A 22229-nucleotide genomic window follows, 5' to 3' on the forward strand; every position below is an offset into this window, starting at 1 on the left:
ACTGTTTCTGGAAGTATTTTCGACTGTAATCTAAATTTAATCTTTAAAAGATAATATATTTCGTAATTTTAACAAAAAATAAAAACATATCAGGAACTCGTAAAGAATAATGAACACGTTTCTGGTTTTGTACTTTACAATATGCAAATACTAAATTAGAAAATAACAACAAGTGGAAGATGAATAGAATAGAATAGAAATATCAATTTTAAGTATAATAATTGCGAAAAATGATTCTTTTTATAATTTAAACTGGGTGTAATTCGTATTTTATATTATTAACGATTATTATAGACTATTACTTGTACTGAATTTATTACAGGTAACGTCTCTCCCATTTTTTAAATGTATTTCAATGATAAATTAGCACAGAGTGAATAAGGAGAATGGTTCTGTATTCACAGTTCACAAAGGAACAATAATAATAATCACGGTTATTTATTAATATTATTATTTCAATAATATTTTCTGTAAATTAGCAAATTTTATTGAGTTTGTTCGAAACTTGAACTTAATGATTTATCCTCCGCGCGCTCAACTGTAAACTTTCTCTCTCTCTTTCTCTCTTTCTCGCGACCACATCTATATAGTTGTTTCGATATGTATCATGAATCCTTTTTATTTTCTCTTTTTACAAATAAACGGTGATTTGTTTGGTTAACTGGAATCCCTGTGTGTCACTTCCAACTCGCTGTCTCACGGTCTTCATGCCGAATGCGATCGACCGCGCACGCAACCACTTGCGTGGCCTACTTTTAAAACAAAACCTCACCGTCGACGAGGTTTTCGGTCAACCAGATTCGGTGGTGTCAGTCCTGAGATGGCACGAAAGATGTGCCGATCCTCAGGTCATATTTTTATTTAATAGATGTGGTCAAAAAAGCAATATAATTTAAGTAGTCAGCAAGCTCCAATTTTGAGACTTTTCCTCAACACTGTTACTATAATAGAGCACTTTCATTTACGATAGATTCAATGTTTTCCATTCAACACTCAAATTAAATTCTTTTTATTTAATTTGCACGTCATAGATTTCTAGAAATATTCAGAAAACAATTCATGAAACTCATTTAGAAATGGTATCATCAAAGAGTTTATTTCGTTATTCATTTTACATTTAAGAAGAAATAAGATTAAATCGTTTTTTTCCAATTTTCATGCTAACAAATAAACACAATACGTCAATCTGACAGAACAATTGCCAACGTTCACATTATTGCAGTGCATTCTTGGGTTTTCATCTTATCAAAATTTATAAAGTGAATTTAAGATTTGAATTATTAATTCTATAAATGCACTCAGAAAAAGTAAGTAAAATGTTCAATCTGTTTTGTAAGACATCTCTTATACTTGGCGACTCTTGTTATTAATATTGTAAAAAATTAATAAGAAACTTAATAATTTATAATAATTTACACAACGTATATTTGTTTTAAAAGGATGAAGAAAGAAAACATGAATGTACTGTATGTGAAAAGAAATTTGATAAAAAACAGACGTTAGATAATCACCTGAGAACTCATACTGGTGTGAAACCGTTTAAATGCAATATTTGTGGAAAAGAATTCGCCCAGTATGGAACTTTAAAAAATCACAGAATAATACATTCGGAAGAAAGACCATACAAATGCAATTACAAAGACTGTAAATACACTACGAAAAGAAAACATACTTTGATAAGACATGTCAATCTACTGCATGAAGGAGCAATCGTTTCTGAAGTGATTATTGTAAGAATTATGTTTATGTTTATATTTGTATTTAAGTCCATAAATATTTTATAAAATAACTAGCTGACCCGGCCACACGTTGTTGTGGCTCAAAATGTATCTATTATAAATGTATAACACTTCCCTCGTGGGGGGAATTTCAAAAAATCCCTTCTTAGTGTACATTCTCTTGACGTACCCTATTAAAACGCAATCACAAACGCATCTAAAATAGTATAATAAAAGCCGAGTTCTTCACAGTAAGCCTTAATCCCGTCACTTTTTCCGCTGGGGAATATCGAAAAATCCCTTTTTAGTGTATATTCTGTTGACGTAACCTATTAAAACGCAATTAAAAACGCAAAAAATTGCATGTAAAATAGTATAATAGAAGCCGAGTTCTTCACGGTAAGCCTTAATCTCGTTCATCTCCGCCCACTGGGGGGAATTTCGACATGTATATTATATAAAAACACGTGCGTATTCGAATGCAACGTTGTGTCAAAATTTCAAAGGAATCGGTAGGAACAAACGAACGTTATATTTTATGTATATAGATAGATAGAAAATGATCTGCTTCAGTCCATTCTCACAGAAAAGCATAATGCCTGACAGAAAAGCAAACTTAGGTCGTCGGAAGTTAGCGCCATCTGTTGGACATAAAAGCCTTAATCCATATATAAATATATTTTTGAAAGGGGGGAAATGGTGTAGGGGTATGAAAAATAGATAGTAGCCGATTCTCAGACCTACTGAGTATGCATATAAAATTTGGTAAAAATCGGTAAAGCCGTTTCGGAGGAGTACGGTAACAAAAATTGTGACACGACAATTTTATATATAAGAAATATATCAATGTTCTTAACTAAAAGTATAAAATGTTATATAATTTTTCATAATATTATAAATTTAATTAATCATTATAAATAAAACCGGGAATTTACCGTGTAACATACTTGTTATATCTCATTTGTAAAAATCGTAAATATTAGTTTTCAAATAACTTATCTTTTAATACACGTTTAAAATGGATTCAAGATAAAATGAATTTACAAAATATATTAAAATTGAACTTTATTTTTAAAATATTCATATTTGAAATTTCTTTTTTAATGTGTAATGAATAATATAACATAAATTATATGATACTTAGATTCCACCAAAGAAACCGAAAAAAGTTTATAAATGTGATGAATGCGGTAGAGATTTTCGGTGGTCATCTGCTTTAACAAATCACCTGATATCTCACGGAAATACACGACCGTTTTCATGTGATATTTGCAAGAAAACGTTCAAACGTAAATATCATTTAAACAGACACATGAGAGAAGTACATCCACAGGAACAAACTGCATCTTCTTCCGAAGTACGTAAAGAAATTTTCTGATATTAATCTTTTAAAAAATATTTGATTATTATAATGTAAGAAAAGTTATTTAGTTTGTAAAAGATTTTAAAAATTGCCTATTACATTTTTTTGAGTGACTTTATTACGTGATTACTATAAAAAACATTATTCTGTAACCTTCATTTATAGACTAATGGCATTCTTCATGTAAAGTGAAGTAGTAACAGAAAAAAAAAAACTTATGAATTTGAATTTGTACTTTCAGTCATTCGATAATCAGTTTTTGCCTTTATATACGTTTAATATTCCAAATAATACGATAGAAGTTACAGTAAATTTTGAGATTTGAAATTATTAATTGTTTATCTGATGATTTTAACTTACTATTATCATTGTCTATATTTTGTTTCTGAATCGCATTCTAAATTTTCAGTAAAATTGAAAGAATAAAATTCGATTTCTATGGATTTCAATAAACTATATCACTAGAAAAAGTATTAATGAAAAACTTACTTTTGACGATTAATTATGATAAATTTAATTGTAATAATTGTTTCGAAATATATTTTTCTTTACATAAGTTTTTCTACAGAAACATTTTTCGTTTAATTACTGAAATGTTTAAAACTTTAGTACTTGATTGCTTATTGTTTTCTTGTTTCTTCTCAGTTCGTTAGAATTAAGCACAAAAATGCTACGGAAACTATCATACAAAAATAATTTATACGATGGAAAAGGTAGATTTTATTCACTATTTATTATAAAATAAAATGCATTTCGGGTCATATGCCGCTCATCAGTCTTTATTTTATGGTAAAACTACAGAACAACTTAATATTTATATTTTACATACGCATAAACTCACAATATGCTTTAAAAAGAATTACCAATATAACTAATGGTAACTAATAACGATAGGTAAAACCGGAAAAACGAAAATGAATCAATAACTAATAAAGTAAGTTACATCGAGAAACTCGAAACGATGTTTATCGATGTAGTTAGCCTGGGCTAACAGTTTGAGCAGTAATATGATACAAATGGAAGATTATAATTGATTTATTGTTGATAAAAAATATAATGAAAAGTACAGATAAAAAAAAATTGTGTAATAACAGAATTAAATTAAACTAAACTAATGTAAAAAATAAGAAATAAAATAAAATCAGTTCGTGTTTGCGGGTAAAGTGTTCAATAAATTGGAGTCGCTCGTTAAAACTAACCGCATTTAAGATATCGCACTTAGTCGATACTATATATCTCAACAACAAAAACAAATTTGTTCGTTAGTTAACGAATATAAACATTCCTAACGCAAACTGACAAGAGGCTTATTTAAAAACACACAAACGCTAATTCACCCGTAAATTTGCTACGTTACAAGACCTATAAATTGTTTTATTTGAATTTTTAATCCATTTGACAGTTAAAAAGAAGAGAAATTCCAAACTGTTCCGGACAAATTGAGACATATGGTCTGCTTAGCACTTGTTTCCAGACTAAAAAAAAAACTTAAGAACGCATAGTGTTTCCTTTTCATATAAAATTAATGTTGTTTTTTGAGACTCAAAAAGGTTTTTGAAAAAAACTGAAAAAGACTTGGATTAGGTCAAGGTAGGTCAAGTCTTACGAATAGTATCACGAGAATATTAAGAAATATTAAGAAATATGAATGATTGTTTGACACGAGTAGCATTATTATTAAATATTTAATAAAACATAACAAGTATTTCGCATGGTAACAGTTATCAATTTTTATTTTTTTTTTGTTTCATTACAAATATATCTTTTTATTTTCTCTAAAATTAAAACGATATTCTTAAATGAATAAAATAAAAGTATTATGTTTACCGTTCTTGCATGAACACGAAGAGTTACATTCTTCAGGAGATTCCTCATTCTTATCGAAACAATTTGATGTTTAGATAAATTCTATGTATTAAATAATTGAAAATGTGCTATTATGAATAATTATATTTTTTCATAATAATGAAATTTTTTTAATAATACAATACAATAGTAAGAAAAAATTTAAGTGTTATTTTTTTACGGAGCCGACAAAATAAATAAGTCGGAGTTTAAACAGGTATAATAAACTTTTTATTATAAAACTTAAAAAATCAATTTACGTAATTTCAAGTTGATCAAATTAATGGAGAAAAAGAAGGGAATATGTTCAGCTGAGAGCATTACGTCAGATGACATAGCTACAGGGCCGGATTAACACACTTTGGGGCTTTGGACATTTTCTTCTTATCGGGCTTCTTATCGGCCCCCCTCTCCCTCTTCCACAAGAAATAGAGCACAATATATATATATAAAACAATAAATAAAACAAAATTAAATAATGTGAAAAACTAAAACAAATCTTAAATTTTTATTAATAAAAAATATTATTCTTATCGCTGTAAAAAAAGTTCTAAATTACCGGAAGAATTACTTTCAATAAGAAGAAACGTAAGAACACATTTTCTTTAAATTTTACAATTCACAATAACCATATAAAAAGCAATATGTTTTTGTTTATTTGTTTATTATATACAGTTAAAAGTAAACTATCTTATTTACAAATCTTTTCAAAATAGACAGTTTGACCGGGCCCTTCTAAAAACCGGGCCCTAGACATTTGTCTCATTTGTCTATTCGATAATCCGGTTCTGCATAGGTAGGTTTGGAAAGCATTAGAAAAAGACATATAATCCTTAATTATGACGTTTAATTAACTGTAGAAATGAAACGAATTACAATTAAAAAAATCGTAAATACTCACGACCTTAAAGTCTGCAGCGTGGCGTTGTGATGATAATATGTTAACTTTTTTTTTCAAATTTCGAATTGAAACTACCTGATTTTCAGTTCAGACCGGAAGTTTATAGTAAATTGTAATAACGCTCTCTAATATTTCCATATCTTGTCTCAATTTTCATGTAGCAAACTACGTTTTCGCGATTAATGAATGACTAACGGAGACAGATAGACAGGCAGACAGACAGAAAACAGTGGAAACTTATAGGGCTGCAATTTTCAAATAGCAGCCTAAAAAAAAAACACTAACGTGTCTTGTTGAGAGATTTCTGATTGAAAACATAAGTAATGTATTTATAGTAAGTTTAGTAAGTAAGTATAGTAAGTTAGAATGTTTCCCATACAAATAATAATTACTAACGATTCTTTGTTAAATATATAAAAAGTATTTTTATAACTGATATTATGTATTTAAATAAAATTTAATTACAATTAGTAATTACGTCTGCCATATATTCATGTGTCAAACTGTTAGACTGCCCTCGTGATGTAATGGGATTCTGATACTACTCGTAGCCTCGTCAATTATTATGAACAAGACTGTGGTCATTCTCTACCCCATTCATACTTAAAGTGTAATGCTTCAAGTCAATTAGTTTAATTAATATTAAATATAAAAGTATTTTGTAAACATACCTCTGAATACTTTTATCCAATTGAGTTTTCAAATTAACCAAAAACTATGAAATCTATCGAGCTTCAGATTGAGACAAAATGAAACAAATTGTATTAAGAGATTAAATTATTGATTATAAAGTTTAATTGTTTTCTATATATATTCAACTACTTATTCCTTACAATCTACATATAAAAATCAATTTTTAATTTTGAATGTATATCATAGAAAAATTATTTACTGAATAACTAATTATCGAAAAAATTTTTATCCATTTCATAATGTAGAGTTACGTTCTTTCTGCTGCACACGGAATTTAGTAATATAAATGTAATGAAAAGAAAATAGTTTTCGAAAGTAATGTTTTTACATTACTTTCGAAGTACATTAAACATAATATTAAAAAAGCAAATTCTTTATCTTAACCTCTGATAAATTAATTTTTTGCCTGTTGTAAAAATACATTGTAAATTTTTTATAATTTATTGTGTGAATAGTTAAAAATTTATAAAGAGTTATATAAAATAGTCTTCTAATGATATTTAAAGTCCTTGGCATAGAACATTTTTCTTCCACTCTCCCTTCTGAAGTCAATGTTTCTTTCCAATTGTTTTTTCCTTCTTCTGTGATGTTTTCCCTTTTTGAGCTGCAATTAAAAAAAAAAAAAAATTGTAGATATATAAATTCCTACTGTCGCCTGTTTGTCTCGCCTTCTTTAATTTCGAAACCAGCGTTATAAAGCTGAAACACGAGACCAGCATGAGAGCCCGGACTTTACGAAAAATTTTATTCAAGAATTTTTCGAGCAAAAAAATCCCAGAAAAGATATGATTGTATCTCTTTCCACGGACTTGCTACTTTGTCCAGAAGTGACACATCTTTTGAATATGTCAAATGTTGTGTTTCGTTATTGCTATTGGACGTGTACATTACAATTTACCAGAAAAGAGCACGAACAGTCAGGGGGGAACCCCAAAATGAAAGAACGGGCTCGATGACGACTGGAGAGTTCGTCGATCTTCTCGAGAGAGTTGAGGTCAAGATTCGTTGTCTCATCAGAATCAAGTCCCGACCTTTTCGGACAGTTCTTCCACCGTTTTTGATATCGATCGGATTAACGGAATGGATATCACCTTACTTTAAAAGACATCCTTGAAATCTCCAGGAAAAGATCATGCACCAAATCTAAGAAAACTTAGCCATCCACTCCGATAAGGTATCTATCAATTTCGTGTTCGATTGAAAAATTTCTCTCTCAGTTAGAAATCCGATTTAATTGGGAATGACATAGATGCTGGTTTCTTGTTAAGTGAAATAAAATCTTCTGGATCCTCTCCTTTGCGTGAAAGATGCGATACCCGCAGGTGATAATCTCCTGAAGTCTGTTCGGATGTAGATTGCCCCGCAGCGTTGTTGAGAGATAATCCGTGGAGAGACGACGAAGTCAAGGCAGAGTTCGGAATGCAGAGTATTCTTTCTCCGGAGTGCACTATTGAAAGACAGGTAGAGAAGCTCTTCGTGCCCTTGGATCTCGGGTTCTTATTATATTGTTTTGGGTCCCAGATCGATCACATCCGATTGGTTATTTTCCCTGACCCCCACCCTCACTTGTTACCAGGTGTAATGAGATCGAAACCTGAGCCGTGAGATGGGTCAAAATCGACAATCTATGCGACTTCAACCGAGGACGGTTGATTTTAGAACGGTTGGACACGAAATTTTCACGTCTTCGTGTCCGATCTTACGTAACATTCCTTCGTATTATCGCGTGGTTCCAGTGTGTTTTTGGATCCTCAACTTATGTTTATGTGTGAGACTACGCTAGCTGATAAGATCGATGAAGAGCGTATATCGATATAAGAAATTTATGAATAAGAAACATTACACAGAGGCTTATAAAGAAAATAGTCTTAGGTGGTTTGGGCATATATTTAGTAAAAAAAGATAAATTGGTTAATCGAATGTGGAAATTAAAAGCTTGCAAAAGTACAGGTAGGAGAAGGAAAAGCTGCCAGGAATTAGCAGTTAGGTGATATTTACAGGTGTTACAGTTAAATAAGGACATAGACATAGCTAGAACTAGAATAGCTTCGAGGGCCAGCACGTTAAGATAGAACGCCTATGCGAACGATGTCAATTACGATAAGAAGTTATATATTTTGAAATTATTATTAATACTTAAAATTTATTCATATATAATGTATTATTATATTTCGGTCGATTTATATTTACGAAATTAATAATAATACGAAGTAAAATTGTATAGAGAAAAAATAAATAACGTAAGAAAAATTGTTCTGTTGATTACATTATCCAAAACCCATTAACGAAAATATAGATAACGCTTTTAGAAAATTACATTGAAAGTAAAATAAATTGTTATTATTCATCGACATTCTGAAAACACGCGAGTTTTAATAAATTTTTCGTTTTATTTTCTGTAATCGATTCAGTTTTCATTACAGTATTAAATTGGCATGTAATATGTTATTTTGATTCTTTAAATGACACAATAGGAAATGGAATAAATTATAGAATATAAAACGGAAAATTTATCAACAATAGCATGCTTTTCCTGATTTTGTTATTGATAATGTCAAAGAATAATAACATACAGTAGGATCCCGGAAACTCGACACTGGAGATAGCTTGACAATTCCTAAAATTCGTCGTGTCATTCAAAATAAATAAATAAATAAACATGTAATCTAACTTTTACATCTATAACATAACATTAGTAGCAAATTAGTTATCGTTTTTCGCTGGCGAACTCACAATACATGAGAATAGCACCAATTCCACGTCTTAACAATAAAGGTGCAACTGCGAAACGTCCTCACGCGAATGTCATTAAAACGAAAGTAGCCACTGAAAAGACAATATTTATTTAAATTAAAATTTAATTACAAATAGAGTTAGTTACAATAGGTATGTAGTTTTACGTATATCAATCTGGTTATATAATAAGTTTTACGAAAATTTTTCTATTTAGACTAGCATCATTGCTATGACGTAAAATTCGTCATTTTCAGTAACTCCTCATATTCTCAATACACTGCTCTTTGCAGGGCTCTGCTTTATTTTATTCTATTTTAAAAATATACGTGAATAACACCTGTAAAAAATCTTGTATTTATAACGTTTCTTTTTTTTTCTTTATTTTAGTGATAATTTTTAAACTTATTTTTAGCATGTTCATGCAATAATATTACTATAATAAGTTCATTCATGCTATAACAAGTCAACGTTCTATAAACGTTTAAGGTGTGACCTTCAGTTTTGACATTTTATATATTTTTTATTTTTTATTTTAGTCTAAAATATCAGCAAATATTACATGTATTACTACTGGTGTTCATATGTTTATTACGAAAATTTTAATTTTTGTTCGATATCAAGTGAATAAAGTATATTAGTTGATAGCAAAATAAAAGTTTTGATTCCAAACAAACGTTTGATATAATTTTGAAACAAAAAGTCGTACTCGCATAAACGTTATGTAGAATCGTACAAAACAATATTCAACGTGGTTCTGGCACTAAGTAACCGGAGAATGTTAATTTTGACAAAATGTTGCAAATTTTCACATTTAGATGTCAGTTCTGGTATATTATTATTTTTTTCTGTTAATTTTTTTTATTAAAATGTATTGAAAAATATCGTGTTTAAAACGTGTAATAAGTTTCTTAATAATCTCAATTAAATAGCGGACAAACGTCTCGGTCCTGAAGATGTCTGCTATTCGAAGGTTATATTATAGTTAAATATTTAAAATTTCATTAAGATTTTAATAATAGAATATTATATTATATTATAGACATATAACAGCTACGAGAAATGCATTTCTATTTATTGGTAATCACTAATGAATAGACCTACATATATAAATAGGAACTTCGGGTGTAATGGAATAGTTGGTTTAACGAAATACTTGTTCATCTCGTTTGCATAGAACTGTTGCTTAGCGAAGGACCATAAAACTATGTCTTCACGCTTCTTATAATGTTCTGAATTTAGTCTAGGATTAAGGTACAAGTTGTTTATTTACAAATCAAAAATCGAATTTGCAGTCGTCAAAACCTTTGCAGTTTTAAAATATGTAATAACTTATAGAGATACAATAATATACTGGTTCGTTCATTAATACAAAATTTAGTAGTTATAGCCATACTTTTGATAGTTCTTTTGATTTTGTGACCCTTAGAAGTAAAGTTGCTATGCTTTTTTTCCAAGATAGCATATCGGGCAATATGGAATAGAAGTATTTCGTGAAGCCAAGAAATTAAGGTATTTCGTGAAGCCAAGAAATCAAGGTATTTCCTATTAGCCGAAAATGATTTTCTCACCTTAAAAAGCTCAACTAATGTTTGGTGTTTTGAAATTTTAAAATAATTTATTGTCTAGGTATATAATACATATTAAGCGTAAAGAAAATCTAGCAGGTAAAAAATGCTGCCAAATATCCTAAACAATTGTTCCAAGAAGAGTCACGCAGTGAGAATGAGTCTTTTCATTCAGAACAATTATCAGAACTTCATTTCTTCTCTAACATGATGTTAAACGACACTGACGCTGATTGCATTTCATATTACCCGACTATTTCATATTACTCTCCATTCTGAAACTTTTCAATACTTGAATAATTATGTTATAAAATATGATTATGATTATGTTTATAATTAAATTTATGGATAAATAATGCCAACAAATTAAGCTAGGTACTTGTTTATATTTTAGTTTGATTAAACAAGTATTATCTAAAATACGAAACAGCAATGCTATTCCATGATACCCGAACTTTTTCTAATTAGTTTATATTTTACGTTTACACTGTTTTAAGTGATTTTTATATCTTATAAGTGCAAAGAATGTATATACTTCAAAGTTTATGTTTTTATAGAATAGTCATACAAGTTATAGTATTATAATTGTAGAATATTAAAAAATCTTTGCTTATAATTAACTGATAATATTGCCTATTCAGATAATTACTTCATTAACATGAAAACTAATGTTATGAAATTTCAACTCATAAATACATACTATTCTAAGATAATTTACATTTAAAAAAATTAACTTTATATAAAGTCCAGTTTTCATTTATCGATATTTAATAGTCTAATCTCCAATAGTGGCCATCTCTAAATAAAAACACTTTTGTCAATAGCGTTTTTTATAAGCGAAAATGCATATAAAATAACATCCAAACCATAGTTAATATTTGTTTCAACCACTGGCCACAGATGGAGTCAGAGATATTAACATTCTTTTATTTCAAGTTCATAATTTATTATAAAGGAAAGAAATTTTATACTTCTCAAGAGTGCATTTATTAATGTTATCGATATTAAGATATGAAAATATCACATTAAAACACTAAACATATAATGCTATATTAACTATATATTATTAAAATATGAAATATTTAATACGACAAAACGTCAACATATATTGGAATGTTCAAGCCTTTGAGAAATCGTGCATAGGAATTTATCTAGCTTATCAGAAAATGGGAATTACTCTAATATTTTTCTCAAAATAATTTTTCGTTTCCACACCTGCACGCTTTTATTATAAGTTCAACGAAAAAAGTAACAGTTGCTACAATATAACCTATGATAAGAAGAATGAAAGATCCAGCCAAATCAGTAATACTCAAGGCATGTGTATCTTCTGAATTATCCTCTGGATGAAGTACTGTTTTCTCTTTTTCTCTGTCGTCATCTTTAATAAATTTCTTTAAAAATCCTCCTTCAACGAAACGAAATATTCTGAAATTTATTATTTTATATTATAAAATTGACATTAACCACATTGAATATTATACCTATGTCTGCATTAATATTTTATAAGCAACTTACGCTTCATTTAATTCTCTCTTGTAAGGAAAACTTTTCGACACACCAAATCCCACGTTGATAGTAAATAATTCATCTCTAGAAATTAGAAAGTTGTCTGAACCGTAACAGCTGAGGAACATTTCAATAGGCGCTTCGTAGTATACATATGCAAATTTCTCGTTCAGTACTCGAGTTATTAACTTTTTATTAAGCAAAACATTTTCAATTTTGTTTGAGTCAAGCAACCGCTTTAAATTTATAGCATCACCGTCTGTGGCTCCCTGGAAAAACAAAAAACATACATTTATGTACCCATATCTTGTATTAAAGTTTAATCTATTGTTGAATCTTTCAAAAATAATTTTATCGTTTTAAATTTGATTATGTTAAATATTATCCGAGAATGTTGTAATATACACTACAGTATTGAAAAACAGTCTAAAATTTGTATGTATTCGTTACAATTTTTCAATTTGTGTACTTTGTGTCATACAGCATTCTTCAATACTATACTAAATCCTCGCTCCTGCATATCTGTTGTCAATCCCCAAAAAGCAGCCACAATTCTACAGTTCCTGAAGATTTTCCATGTTGCAGAATGATAAGTGGTTCTGACTTTGTAAATTTCAGAACACAATACGCCGACTCTTGTGAAGTTTCCATTTTCGTTTCCGACACTTCCTAGAAGCAGCATCCAACAAGGCATTTAAATGCAAATTGGAATGAAATTCAAAACACTCCCTTGATTAGTGAACATCGCATATTCTTAGATAATAATTTACATAATTACAGTAATTTATAATTATGGAATTCATTTTGGAAATTTTGTATATTAAATTAAAATTTATCGTTATTATTGAATCTATAGTTTTTCAAATAAAAAAAAAAACTACTGTTTAATTGTATACTACATTCGTTGAGAAAAAAAATAGTTTGATAATAGTACAGAATATTTTATTTCTATAATTTCTGTATTAATATTTCGGTAAAAATAAACACTTTTTCAATTAAATGTAATAAATAGTTTAATAATTATTAAGTATATTAAAGTGTAATTATGAAATATGTACTATTGTCTTCGTCTCTAATTAATCAGTTTGCATTGTACTGTACATATTAATAAAGTTTCACATTACAGTCAAAATTTAAATAAAGAAATGATATATGCTTACTTGAATAAACTTAACAATTACACTACTGTGTTCTAATCCTACAGCATAGTCACACTTATCAGCCAACTTTAGTAATTCAGAATAAGTTCGGGGAACAGCTTCAAAACCAGGATACGTGATGAAAGACATCAATGCACCGGCATAACTCGCAGTAATGACATATAATGCTAAAATCCATCCAGTGACAAGAATTCTGCAACTCTGACCGGAAGGTACGAATACGTCACTTCCTACAACATTTCAAATATTAAATTAAAGTATTTCAATTTTATCTAAGATATAAACTAATGCCGCCAAAACATCCGGTAGTCAGTAAAATCAATTAACCAGTTTGCCAGTAAAACTGAAGTTTCAGCAAAAACCGAAAATCGTTTTCAAAACGGATTTTGAATAATCAACGAAAGTGTCATTATCATTGTCATATTCTTTTGTTTCGTTGCTTTTTACCAATTTTTGTTGCAGTAAAATATGCTTGGATTTAACATATGCGTCATACTGGATGTAACATTAAAAAGTTCAACGTAAAATTTTAATTTGTGCTCTACATCAATTTGGAATTCATGATATTTTAAAATAACATCAGGAATCATTCGTGTTTAAATTAACAAAATATAATTAATCAAATCAAATCAAAATTTATTCGTAATACGGCGATAGCCAGTTACAAAGGATGTTTTTGACAACAATCGCTTGTTATTAATGTTAAAAAATACACTAGCAACACAAGTCAAACCAAGCATTATATTCCACATTTAGTTACCAATTATAATTATTTTAATAACATCAATTTAAAGTCATTTCAACCTATACTGCAACTGGTAACTTTCTTCATACACATGGTTCTATAACATACAATACCATTAATTTATGTTATTTATGTATTCAATGAATTTGTTACATTAAAAATTTGTGGGCATATTTATATAGTCTATAAATTATGTCTATCTTGGCTGTATGGAATATTTCATACATTGCTCTTTCATTAGTGCACCTTGTTAACATATGCAAGTCAAGATTGTGTGCCAGTTCCTTTGCATCTTTACATCCACAAAACATATGAAATTTTGAAATTATTTTTTGGCATCTTGGGCAGATACTCTTAGAAAACTCAATGAAATTATTATTAATTAATATTAATTCTTTGTTTATTCTGAGTTGTATGAAAAATCTTTTAACATTAAAAGCCAGGTTAGTTAACATGTAGTTATTAATAAATGGATACTCAAGAATTATGTTATACCAATCAGTTTTCTCTCTTGTGAATATGTCTTCTATGTCTTGTGATAAAGAGATTTCGAGCACATTTTGTATCAACATTTGGAAATGTTGTTCACTTATTTCAGGTAAATCTAGGAATATTTTAATAGAATATCCAAAGCGCTTTAAAATTTGTGCAATTTGTGACACCCAGTTTTTGCTTTGTACCTTAATCAAAGATTTTCGATACAATTGGTATAATAATACAGTTGAAAGATTTCGAGCGTCTCTTATTTTAAATAAAAATTTCATGTATCTCCTTATTAAGGTAGCACTCAATCTAAACCTGCTTAATTCCAGTCTTAACACGCTACCTGGTGTGTTGTAATCCAGCAAAAAAATCTTGCGTACAAACCTATTTTGGATAACTTCTAATTTTTGAAAGTTCGTAAGGCTCCAAATTGGGGCCGCATAGCCAATGGAATTCATTATTATAGAGTTAAACAGCCGGAAATGAACCTGGATGTTCTTTATCTTTGCCCAAAATTCTTCTTAATTAACAGCAATAATCCACCCGCTGGACGACCCTTTTCACACTTCCTCTGAGCTCCGCTGAACAACACCGTGTTTTCACGTTTTAACACCTCCTCGTCTTCTTTATTTAGATTAACAATCCAGGTTTCCGTGAAGCCACATATCGTTTGAGATTTTATATGCTCTTTTACTGACTTCCTATGCATTTTCCCCCGGAGACCTTGTATATTCCAAAAACTAATAAATAATTTGTCTCTAACGTTATTAGTATATCTTATAAATGCAAAATTATTATTGCTAACATCGTTGACTCTATCATCCAGACTTATGATAGAGTTTTGAACCAATTGTGGATTATTTCCAATTGAAGCAGGATTAGATGTATTACACCTTATTTCCCCTTCCTTTTCTAACTCTGCAGTCAAACATCTCCTAAAAAATGATTCAATTGGATGATCTTATTTGAGGCAATATCGTACGTATATACTAAGTTATCTTTAATGTAATAATCATCTCGTACTATTATTTTTTTCTTGTTTAACTTTTCTAGTTTAATTCTGGCCTGTAAATGTTTTTTCCTTATCCTCGATCTCCTACATAAATCGGCAGTAAAAATTATTTTTTTCTCATTCTCACCAACTAAATTCGGTTTCGTTCTCCAAAATTCTTTAAGAATTAAATTCCTTATATTTACAGACTCTAGGATTACTTTAACAATAGGTTTATTATTACTGCTATTTAATTTAATTAATCCTTCTATTTCAACATTTTTTAATTCTAATTTATTATTAATAAATGAATTTATTTCTTGTAAATAATCTAGTGTTGCGAATGGATAATTTATAATAATAATGTTCTTTTTAGTCTTTTCATTTGCTAATTTGTCAAACTCAAATTCGAACATACCTTTAAGATGGTCATTAGTTTCCGATTTTTTTTCCAATTCTTGTAGCTTATATCTAATTTCCGTCAATTCCTCTTTATAACACTTATTTTCTTCTTTCAATATATTTATCTCAGATTTAATCGATTGAATCTCAATATTTAACCGACAAAAATTATCCTGGATTAACTCGTAAATAGATTGCAATGTATATGGAGATTTAACTGCAGTTTGTAATTCCGGTTCGTTTACTGGTTCAAAATAATCATGAATTGTTGGTTCTTTCGTGAATACAGACGGTTGTTTACTCTCTTCTTCTATTTGGTGGTAATCTATACTTAAAATTTCTACTTGTTGGTTTTCTTTCTCCTCGTCCTTGGAGCTTTCCTTCCGAGGTCTCCCACGCCCCTTCTTTTGCATATCCTGATGACTTATTTGTTGTGGGGAACGGGGAAAATATAATTAACGTAAAATCTAGTGAAAATTAAGTTTAAAATTATGGTTTTTAACTGCTATTTATGCTCTTCAGCATCTACAAACATTTATATATTTTTGGAGGAAATAAACTACTATTAAGATTAAGACAAACTACTATAATACTTTATTTATAACAATAAACTAAGTAATTAAACATTAATTTTATTGAATTCGTAGCGGTTTTTAATCGCTTTGAAAATATATTACCGATTTGTACTGAAATCTGTTTTACTGAACTTGTAACCGATTATGAGAATTTCCAGTTTTTCCCAGTTCTAATAAAGTCGAGTTCGCATAAGCCAACCTCCCAAGAAGTGCAAATGTGTCGAGGCCCACCATCGGCCAAACAGTCTTCATACTCTGAACACTAAGAGTTTCGTCCTGGATTCGCGCCTCGCTCAGAATGGCTGACCATGTAGCGTTTTCCGGAGTTTTCTTCCTAAATTGTGGACAATTTCCCTTAAAAAGACCTCCCAGAATGCTTTCCTAGACAGATCGCCCAAGTTTTGCGTTACCATAACTAAGCAAACAAACTTATCGCAATATGACGACTAAAACGAAGTTGAAAAAAACTACAATTAGGAAAATACAGTAGTGCTTTACACGGTACATGTAATCTCTCTGACCATTCATTACTATTACTAAAGTTTGTTTCTACTCCAAGTATCTCTGCGATCTCCATCGCGTTTTCTTTTAGTATCAGTCCCGAAACAGGAAGATTCGATGAACGAATTTGCTTTAGCCAACGTATCAGAGCATCTTCGACATCTTTGTACGTACTTTTTCTGGCGTTTTCGATACAGCCACCAAGAAGACCCAAGATAAAGTTTCTAAATTTCCACTTTTTTCTTCAGAATTCCTACCAACGTTGTTCTCAGAAGGTTTAGCAAATTCGGCTTGAAAAGTTTTATTACATTCATATTCAGACATAAATGTGTATTTTTCTTTCAGCGTAAGCGTTATTAGCTTTCGGATACTTATTTCTAACAGAAATGTGAAACACCTCTTACAAATATCGCATGAATGAAAGGTGAGAATATGCAAGATCGGATTTTGCTGTGACGTTTATATAGATTGTATATTTTCTTTCTGTCTATCTGTTATTATTCTATATATAAAAATACATAAAATGTAAAGGTATTTTTATTAATATAATATATTAATAAGTAAGACGACTCCCCTCCTGAAAAAAAGAGTTCACACAACACTGTATGCTGTGTGGTGTGAACTCATTTTTTTCAGGAGGGGAGTCGTCGACTTATCAGACGTCTAAAAGAGTGTGGGACAGAAAAGTATGTCGATTTATGCCGAGGTGACGAGTTAAACGGTGTCGAGTAAACCAGAGTTTTTTTTAACATTAATGCTTAGTTAAGTCGGCTGAGACCACAGAAAATTGACTACTTAACCGACGGTGTCGAGTTATACCTATGACGACTTATGCGGACTCGACTGTACGTTAAGTGAACATAAATATTTATTACCTTTTTGTGTAAACGATCCAAAGAGCGCCCAAGCCACATTATAGATTGTTAAATTCTTTGTTTTATGTAATTTAGAATCCAGCCGGAATAGTATGACAAATGTAATTAAGCAAATTACGAATGTCATGAAAATTGCTATCCAAACCTGCAATGAAAAAAACTCTAATGTTATGTTTCGAAACACGGTATATGTTCTATTGGAAATTTAAATTTAGAAATGAGTTCAAATATAGACTTAATAAACTAAGAGCAGATATTGATTATATTAAAACAAATATAGCGAAAAGCCGTTATGTAAGTTTGGTTTTACTGGCAGTACTCCAGTCGCAAGTGAATTTCATTTTAAAACATTCGTTGTAAGTCGAAATGATTGAAGTCGAAGACAAAAATAATAACCTTATGTATAAACAATAAGCATAACTAATAATTTATCTTATATCATAAAAAACTACTTAGAAAAGTTTAAAACTCAACATACAAATCGAATATTTTATTATTTATGCAACAAAACAATTAAAAAGCAATTTTTAAAAAAAAGTTATGTAAAGCCATAAACTGCGAAGAAGTACGAGGAATCTTATTTCCACAGAAAGCAATATGGAGTATGCTGGCCTGCTGCATTAGCAAATACTGCACCTTGAATACTCGTGTTAATTAAAACATTATCGGTGAATTCTGACGGAACAAAGTTCAAGGACGTTCAATATGTTTTACATCAAGAATATATTGAGGGTCCTAGAGTGTTCTTTGTGAATGCTGATGGGATATAATTTGTTTTCCTAAAGCACGCACACATATTCTATGAAAATTAGGAAATTTTTCTGGCTATTCCAATATCTTTACAGTCAAGAAAGTCAGTGATAATTGCAGTCCTATCTGCATGATCATTATCTTTCATGAAAATAAAAACTTTATCCGTCGCACCTCGAAAAATTCTCTTATGGATTTAAAAAAATTGCATATGCAAAGCACTTCTTGATAAACCGTGGACATTGATGCGGCCATTAGCATAGCCAGATTATGATATCATCATCTGCAAATTTGTCTTTTTTTATCATGTTTACCTGCACGCATCGCATTCCTCGCTTTCTTCAAATTCTAATCCTATTACATTCATTCTGTAATCTGCAGTATGACTTGTCAATGAACAGAACATTTGTTATTTATCTAAAGCAACAGTTTCCAACCTTTTTTTGACTTGAGTACTTCAAGACAGCCCATTTTTCTAAGTTTTAGTTCGGGTGGTTGTCAATCATTAGATCTTTGATCAATATACAGCACTGTACTGTACAATTTCATGTAATAAATATTTTTTTTAGGATAAGCGTTGAAGGAAGGACACAAATAAATGAATTAAAAAAAGTATTTTAGTTTAAATCTAAACATTGAGTGCCGTGACGTCGTCAAAGACCTTAACGCAGAATCCGAATATTCTAATAGTATTGATATACATCTGCCATTATTAATTATTTTCCTTGTACTTCTAAAGCGACACTGACTTTACTGAGGGGACACTGAAACATCGAAAACTGTAAAAATTACGAATTAGCATTAGATATATGTAATTACTATTATATAGTCAGGCGTTTAGACATTAGAGGCCCTCTATGCTGACACGAGGCAAATTGGCTTTCTCGTTGCTGCATAGTCGCAGCCTAACTTTAGACTTATTTTATTCTATAGAGACTCATAAGCTTAGATAACTTTATTCCTACTGATGTTAAAATTCCTAAAATTACTCTAATTTATATTGTTTTAAATTCTGCTTTATTCATTATTGCATTTTATAATTTTTCTTCAACTGTATTAGCACACTAGTGACCTACTGGATAAAACCATTAAACATAATAGTTGATCACGAATTCGGCCCTTACTAACGGGTTGACTCCGTGGAGTTTTTCGAGGTTTCAACTCGTCTATCATCAACTAACGAAGTACTTTTCCATAGAAATTTGTCTTGGGAGGCAATCCTTTAGAGGCTTAGACGATCGCCCATATGTTGTTTTAAGTTAACCCAAAAATGCAATTCTTAAACTATACTACTTTATTATTATATGTATTAATGAGTAATTAGATGCTTAATTATGAATAAAGATAATAATGAACATGTAAATTACTTGAAAAAAAAATGGATGAACTATCGCTGTAATTTTCGATAATTGTGACGGTTTTTTAACAAAAAAGAGAATTCTATCGATAACGTAACATTGTGAAAAATCCATATATTGCAGTCTTCCAAAACTCTGTACAACGGGCAGTGCAATGTCCACGGTCTGAATAATAAAAAATAATCATAATTAATATAAATGTTATTTTTACGTCAAGCAAATAGATTTTAATGCATCCACATACATTATTTTTCAGCAGGTTGTTTCTTTCAGCTTTTGGAGATGTATTTAATTCATAACTAAATTCAAATGTAGAAATAAATTACAATTAGAAAAATTTCTAATGATTAATTGAAATTAATTCATAATTGATGTATGTAACTATTTTTTTAAATAGAACAGTTTTACCTGAATCCGAGATATTCTTGAATTTGAATAAAGAGTCTTGACATAAATCCTGAATTTAATACCTGTCGAGTCGTTTCTGAATACGTGAATGTTGCTGGAACCTAATTTTAATAAATACATTAATTAAATTACAAGTGAAGTGTAAATTTCAATAACATCAAGTTATAAGTAATGTTTTTATAATTATATTTGTAACTTTTAAATAATATAATAAAGATACACTCTGTGTTAATTATTCTGAATGACATTATGGCATTTAATCTAAAATTTTATGGTTATAAGCTTATTATTATAAACTGTAAACTACATAAAAGTAAATATATATATATATTTTGTTTTCTTATCCGAAAAGTTTTATACAGAGTTTTTCTATCAATGCTTCTATAAATTGATAAAATAAATGAACAATGATAGTTGGTCGTGCGTTTGCCACATTTAGTCTTTTTATTTTCTCGTGTCTGATATCTAAATAGGGACAACGTTCTTATAGAAAGGCATTATGGAAAGCACTTTTCTCTTTGGCAGATCACTGAAGTGTCGTGTTGCCTTATTTCATCAAGGTAATCCCGTAAAGTTTCAAATATTTTAATTTAAAACTTTAAGATTCAATACTAAAACTTATACAAAGTTTGATGTTTGCATTTTTAAAAAAACTGTAAAAGGGATAAAATAAAAAGAATATTTTTACTTTTTACAGTTTTAAGCTTGGTTTTAATTTATAGCAATAACTGGCGTTATATCTGCACCATTATATATTAAGAAGAAATTTTTTCGTTGGGTTGTAGAGGCTTTTTCTGAAACAAGTTCATTATGGATTCGGCCAGGCTCAAATGGGAGTCCTGTATCCGAATGGATCACTTCAAATTGGTGGAGTTTATCGATCGTCCGTATTTGATCAGGATTCCCAGAGCGGTCTTTATTGCTCAACCTATCCGCTATCGATTACTTTGTACTGTGATTTCTTTGACTAATTTTTCTTATTCGATTAGACTATTACTGGTTTTGAAGAAATACAGAAAAAACTAGTGTTGTGAAATAACGTTAGAAATACGGAAACGTCTGCTTAACAAAATTTACTACAATATATTTTTCTGATCGGTTTTGCTCACATTTATCAAGTTTAAAATACCGAAAGTTATGCAGCTTGATACAGAAAATATAATAAAAATATAATAATAAATTCATTTTAATAATAATTCATTAATAAATCGAATAATTTATTTTTAGATATCGAGAAGAAAGTATAAAATAAGAAGCTGCATTGTCAATATATAATCAATATTAGGGTGAGATCATTTTAATTGATTCAGCAGAATAACTATAAAATACGCTTTCTGCAAAAAACGATTAAACCAAAAATATTAGATTTCTAAGGGGCTACAAGCTGCAGGTCGACCAGTAGCAGAGTGGGTAAAACCACAAATTATTGGTAGTTAGTCGTGGGTATGCGCACACCAACGGGCTAGCCGAGTGGAGTTTTCCTGATTTTCTTCGTGTTACTAACACCTAAGTAGGGGCAAAATTTTCATAAAAGACCTCATAGATTGTTCATGTGTCACGTTATCGTTTTTGAATAAAACCAAGAAGCCGCAAGATGCGGCTATCGGTTTCATTATATAGATTTTGGCTGAGTCGGTGAAAATGAGAATAA

At 29.7% G+C, this 22229-nt stretch overlaps 1 protein-coding gene across 1 annotated transcript; it reads left to right on the forward strand.

The window, feature by feature from the left end:
* The first annotated feature begins 1292 nt into the window (after nucleotides 1-1292).
* LOC136974961 (zinc finger protein 22-like) lies at nucleotides 1293-3096 on the forward strand. Its single transcript, XM_067269957.1, has 3 exons — nucleotides 1293-1307; nucleotides 1440-1730; nucleotides 2863-3096. The coding sequence occupies exons 1-3, from the start codon at nucleotides 1293-1295 to the stop codon at nucleotides 3094-3096; spliced, it is 540 nt and encodes a 179-aa protein (XP_067126058.1).
* Nucleotides 3097-22229: the final 19133 nt, after the last annotated feature.

Source organism: Centruroides vittatus, unplaced genomic scaffold, assembly GCF_030686945.1.
Source record: "Centruroides vittatus isolate TY-2023 unplaced genomic scaffold, ASM3068694v2 contig_359, whole genome shotgun sequence".
Lineage (NCBI taxonomy): Eukaryota > Metazoa > Arthropoda > Arachnida > Scorpiones > Buthidae > Centruroides > Centruroides vittatus.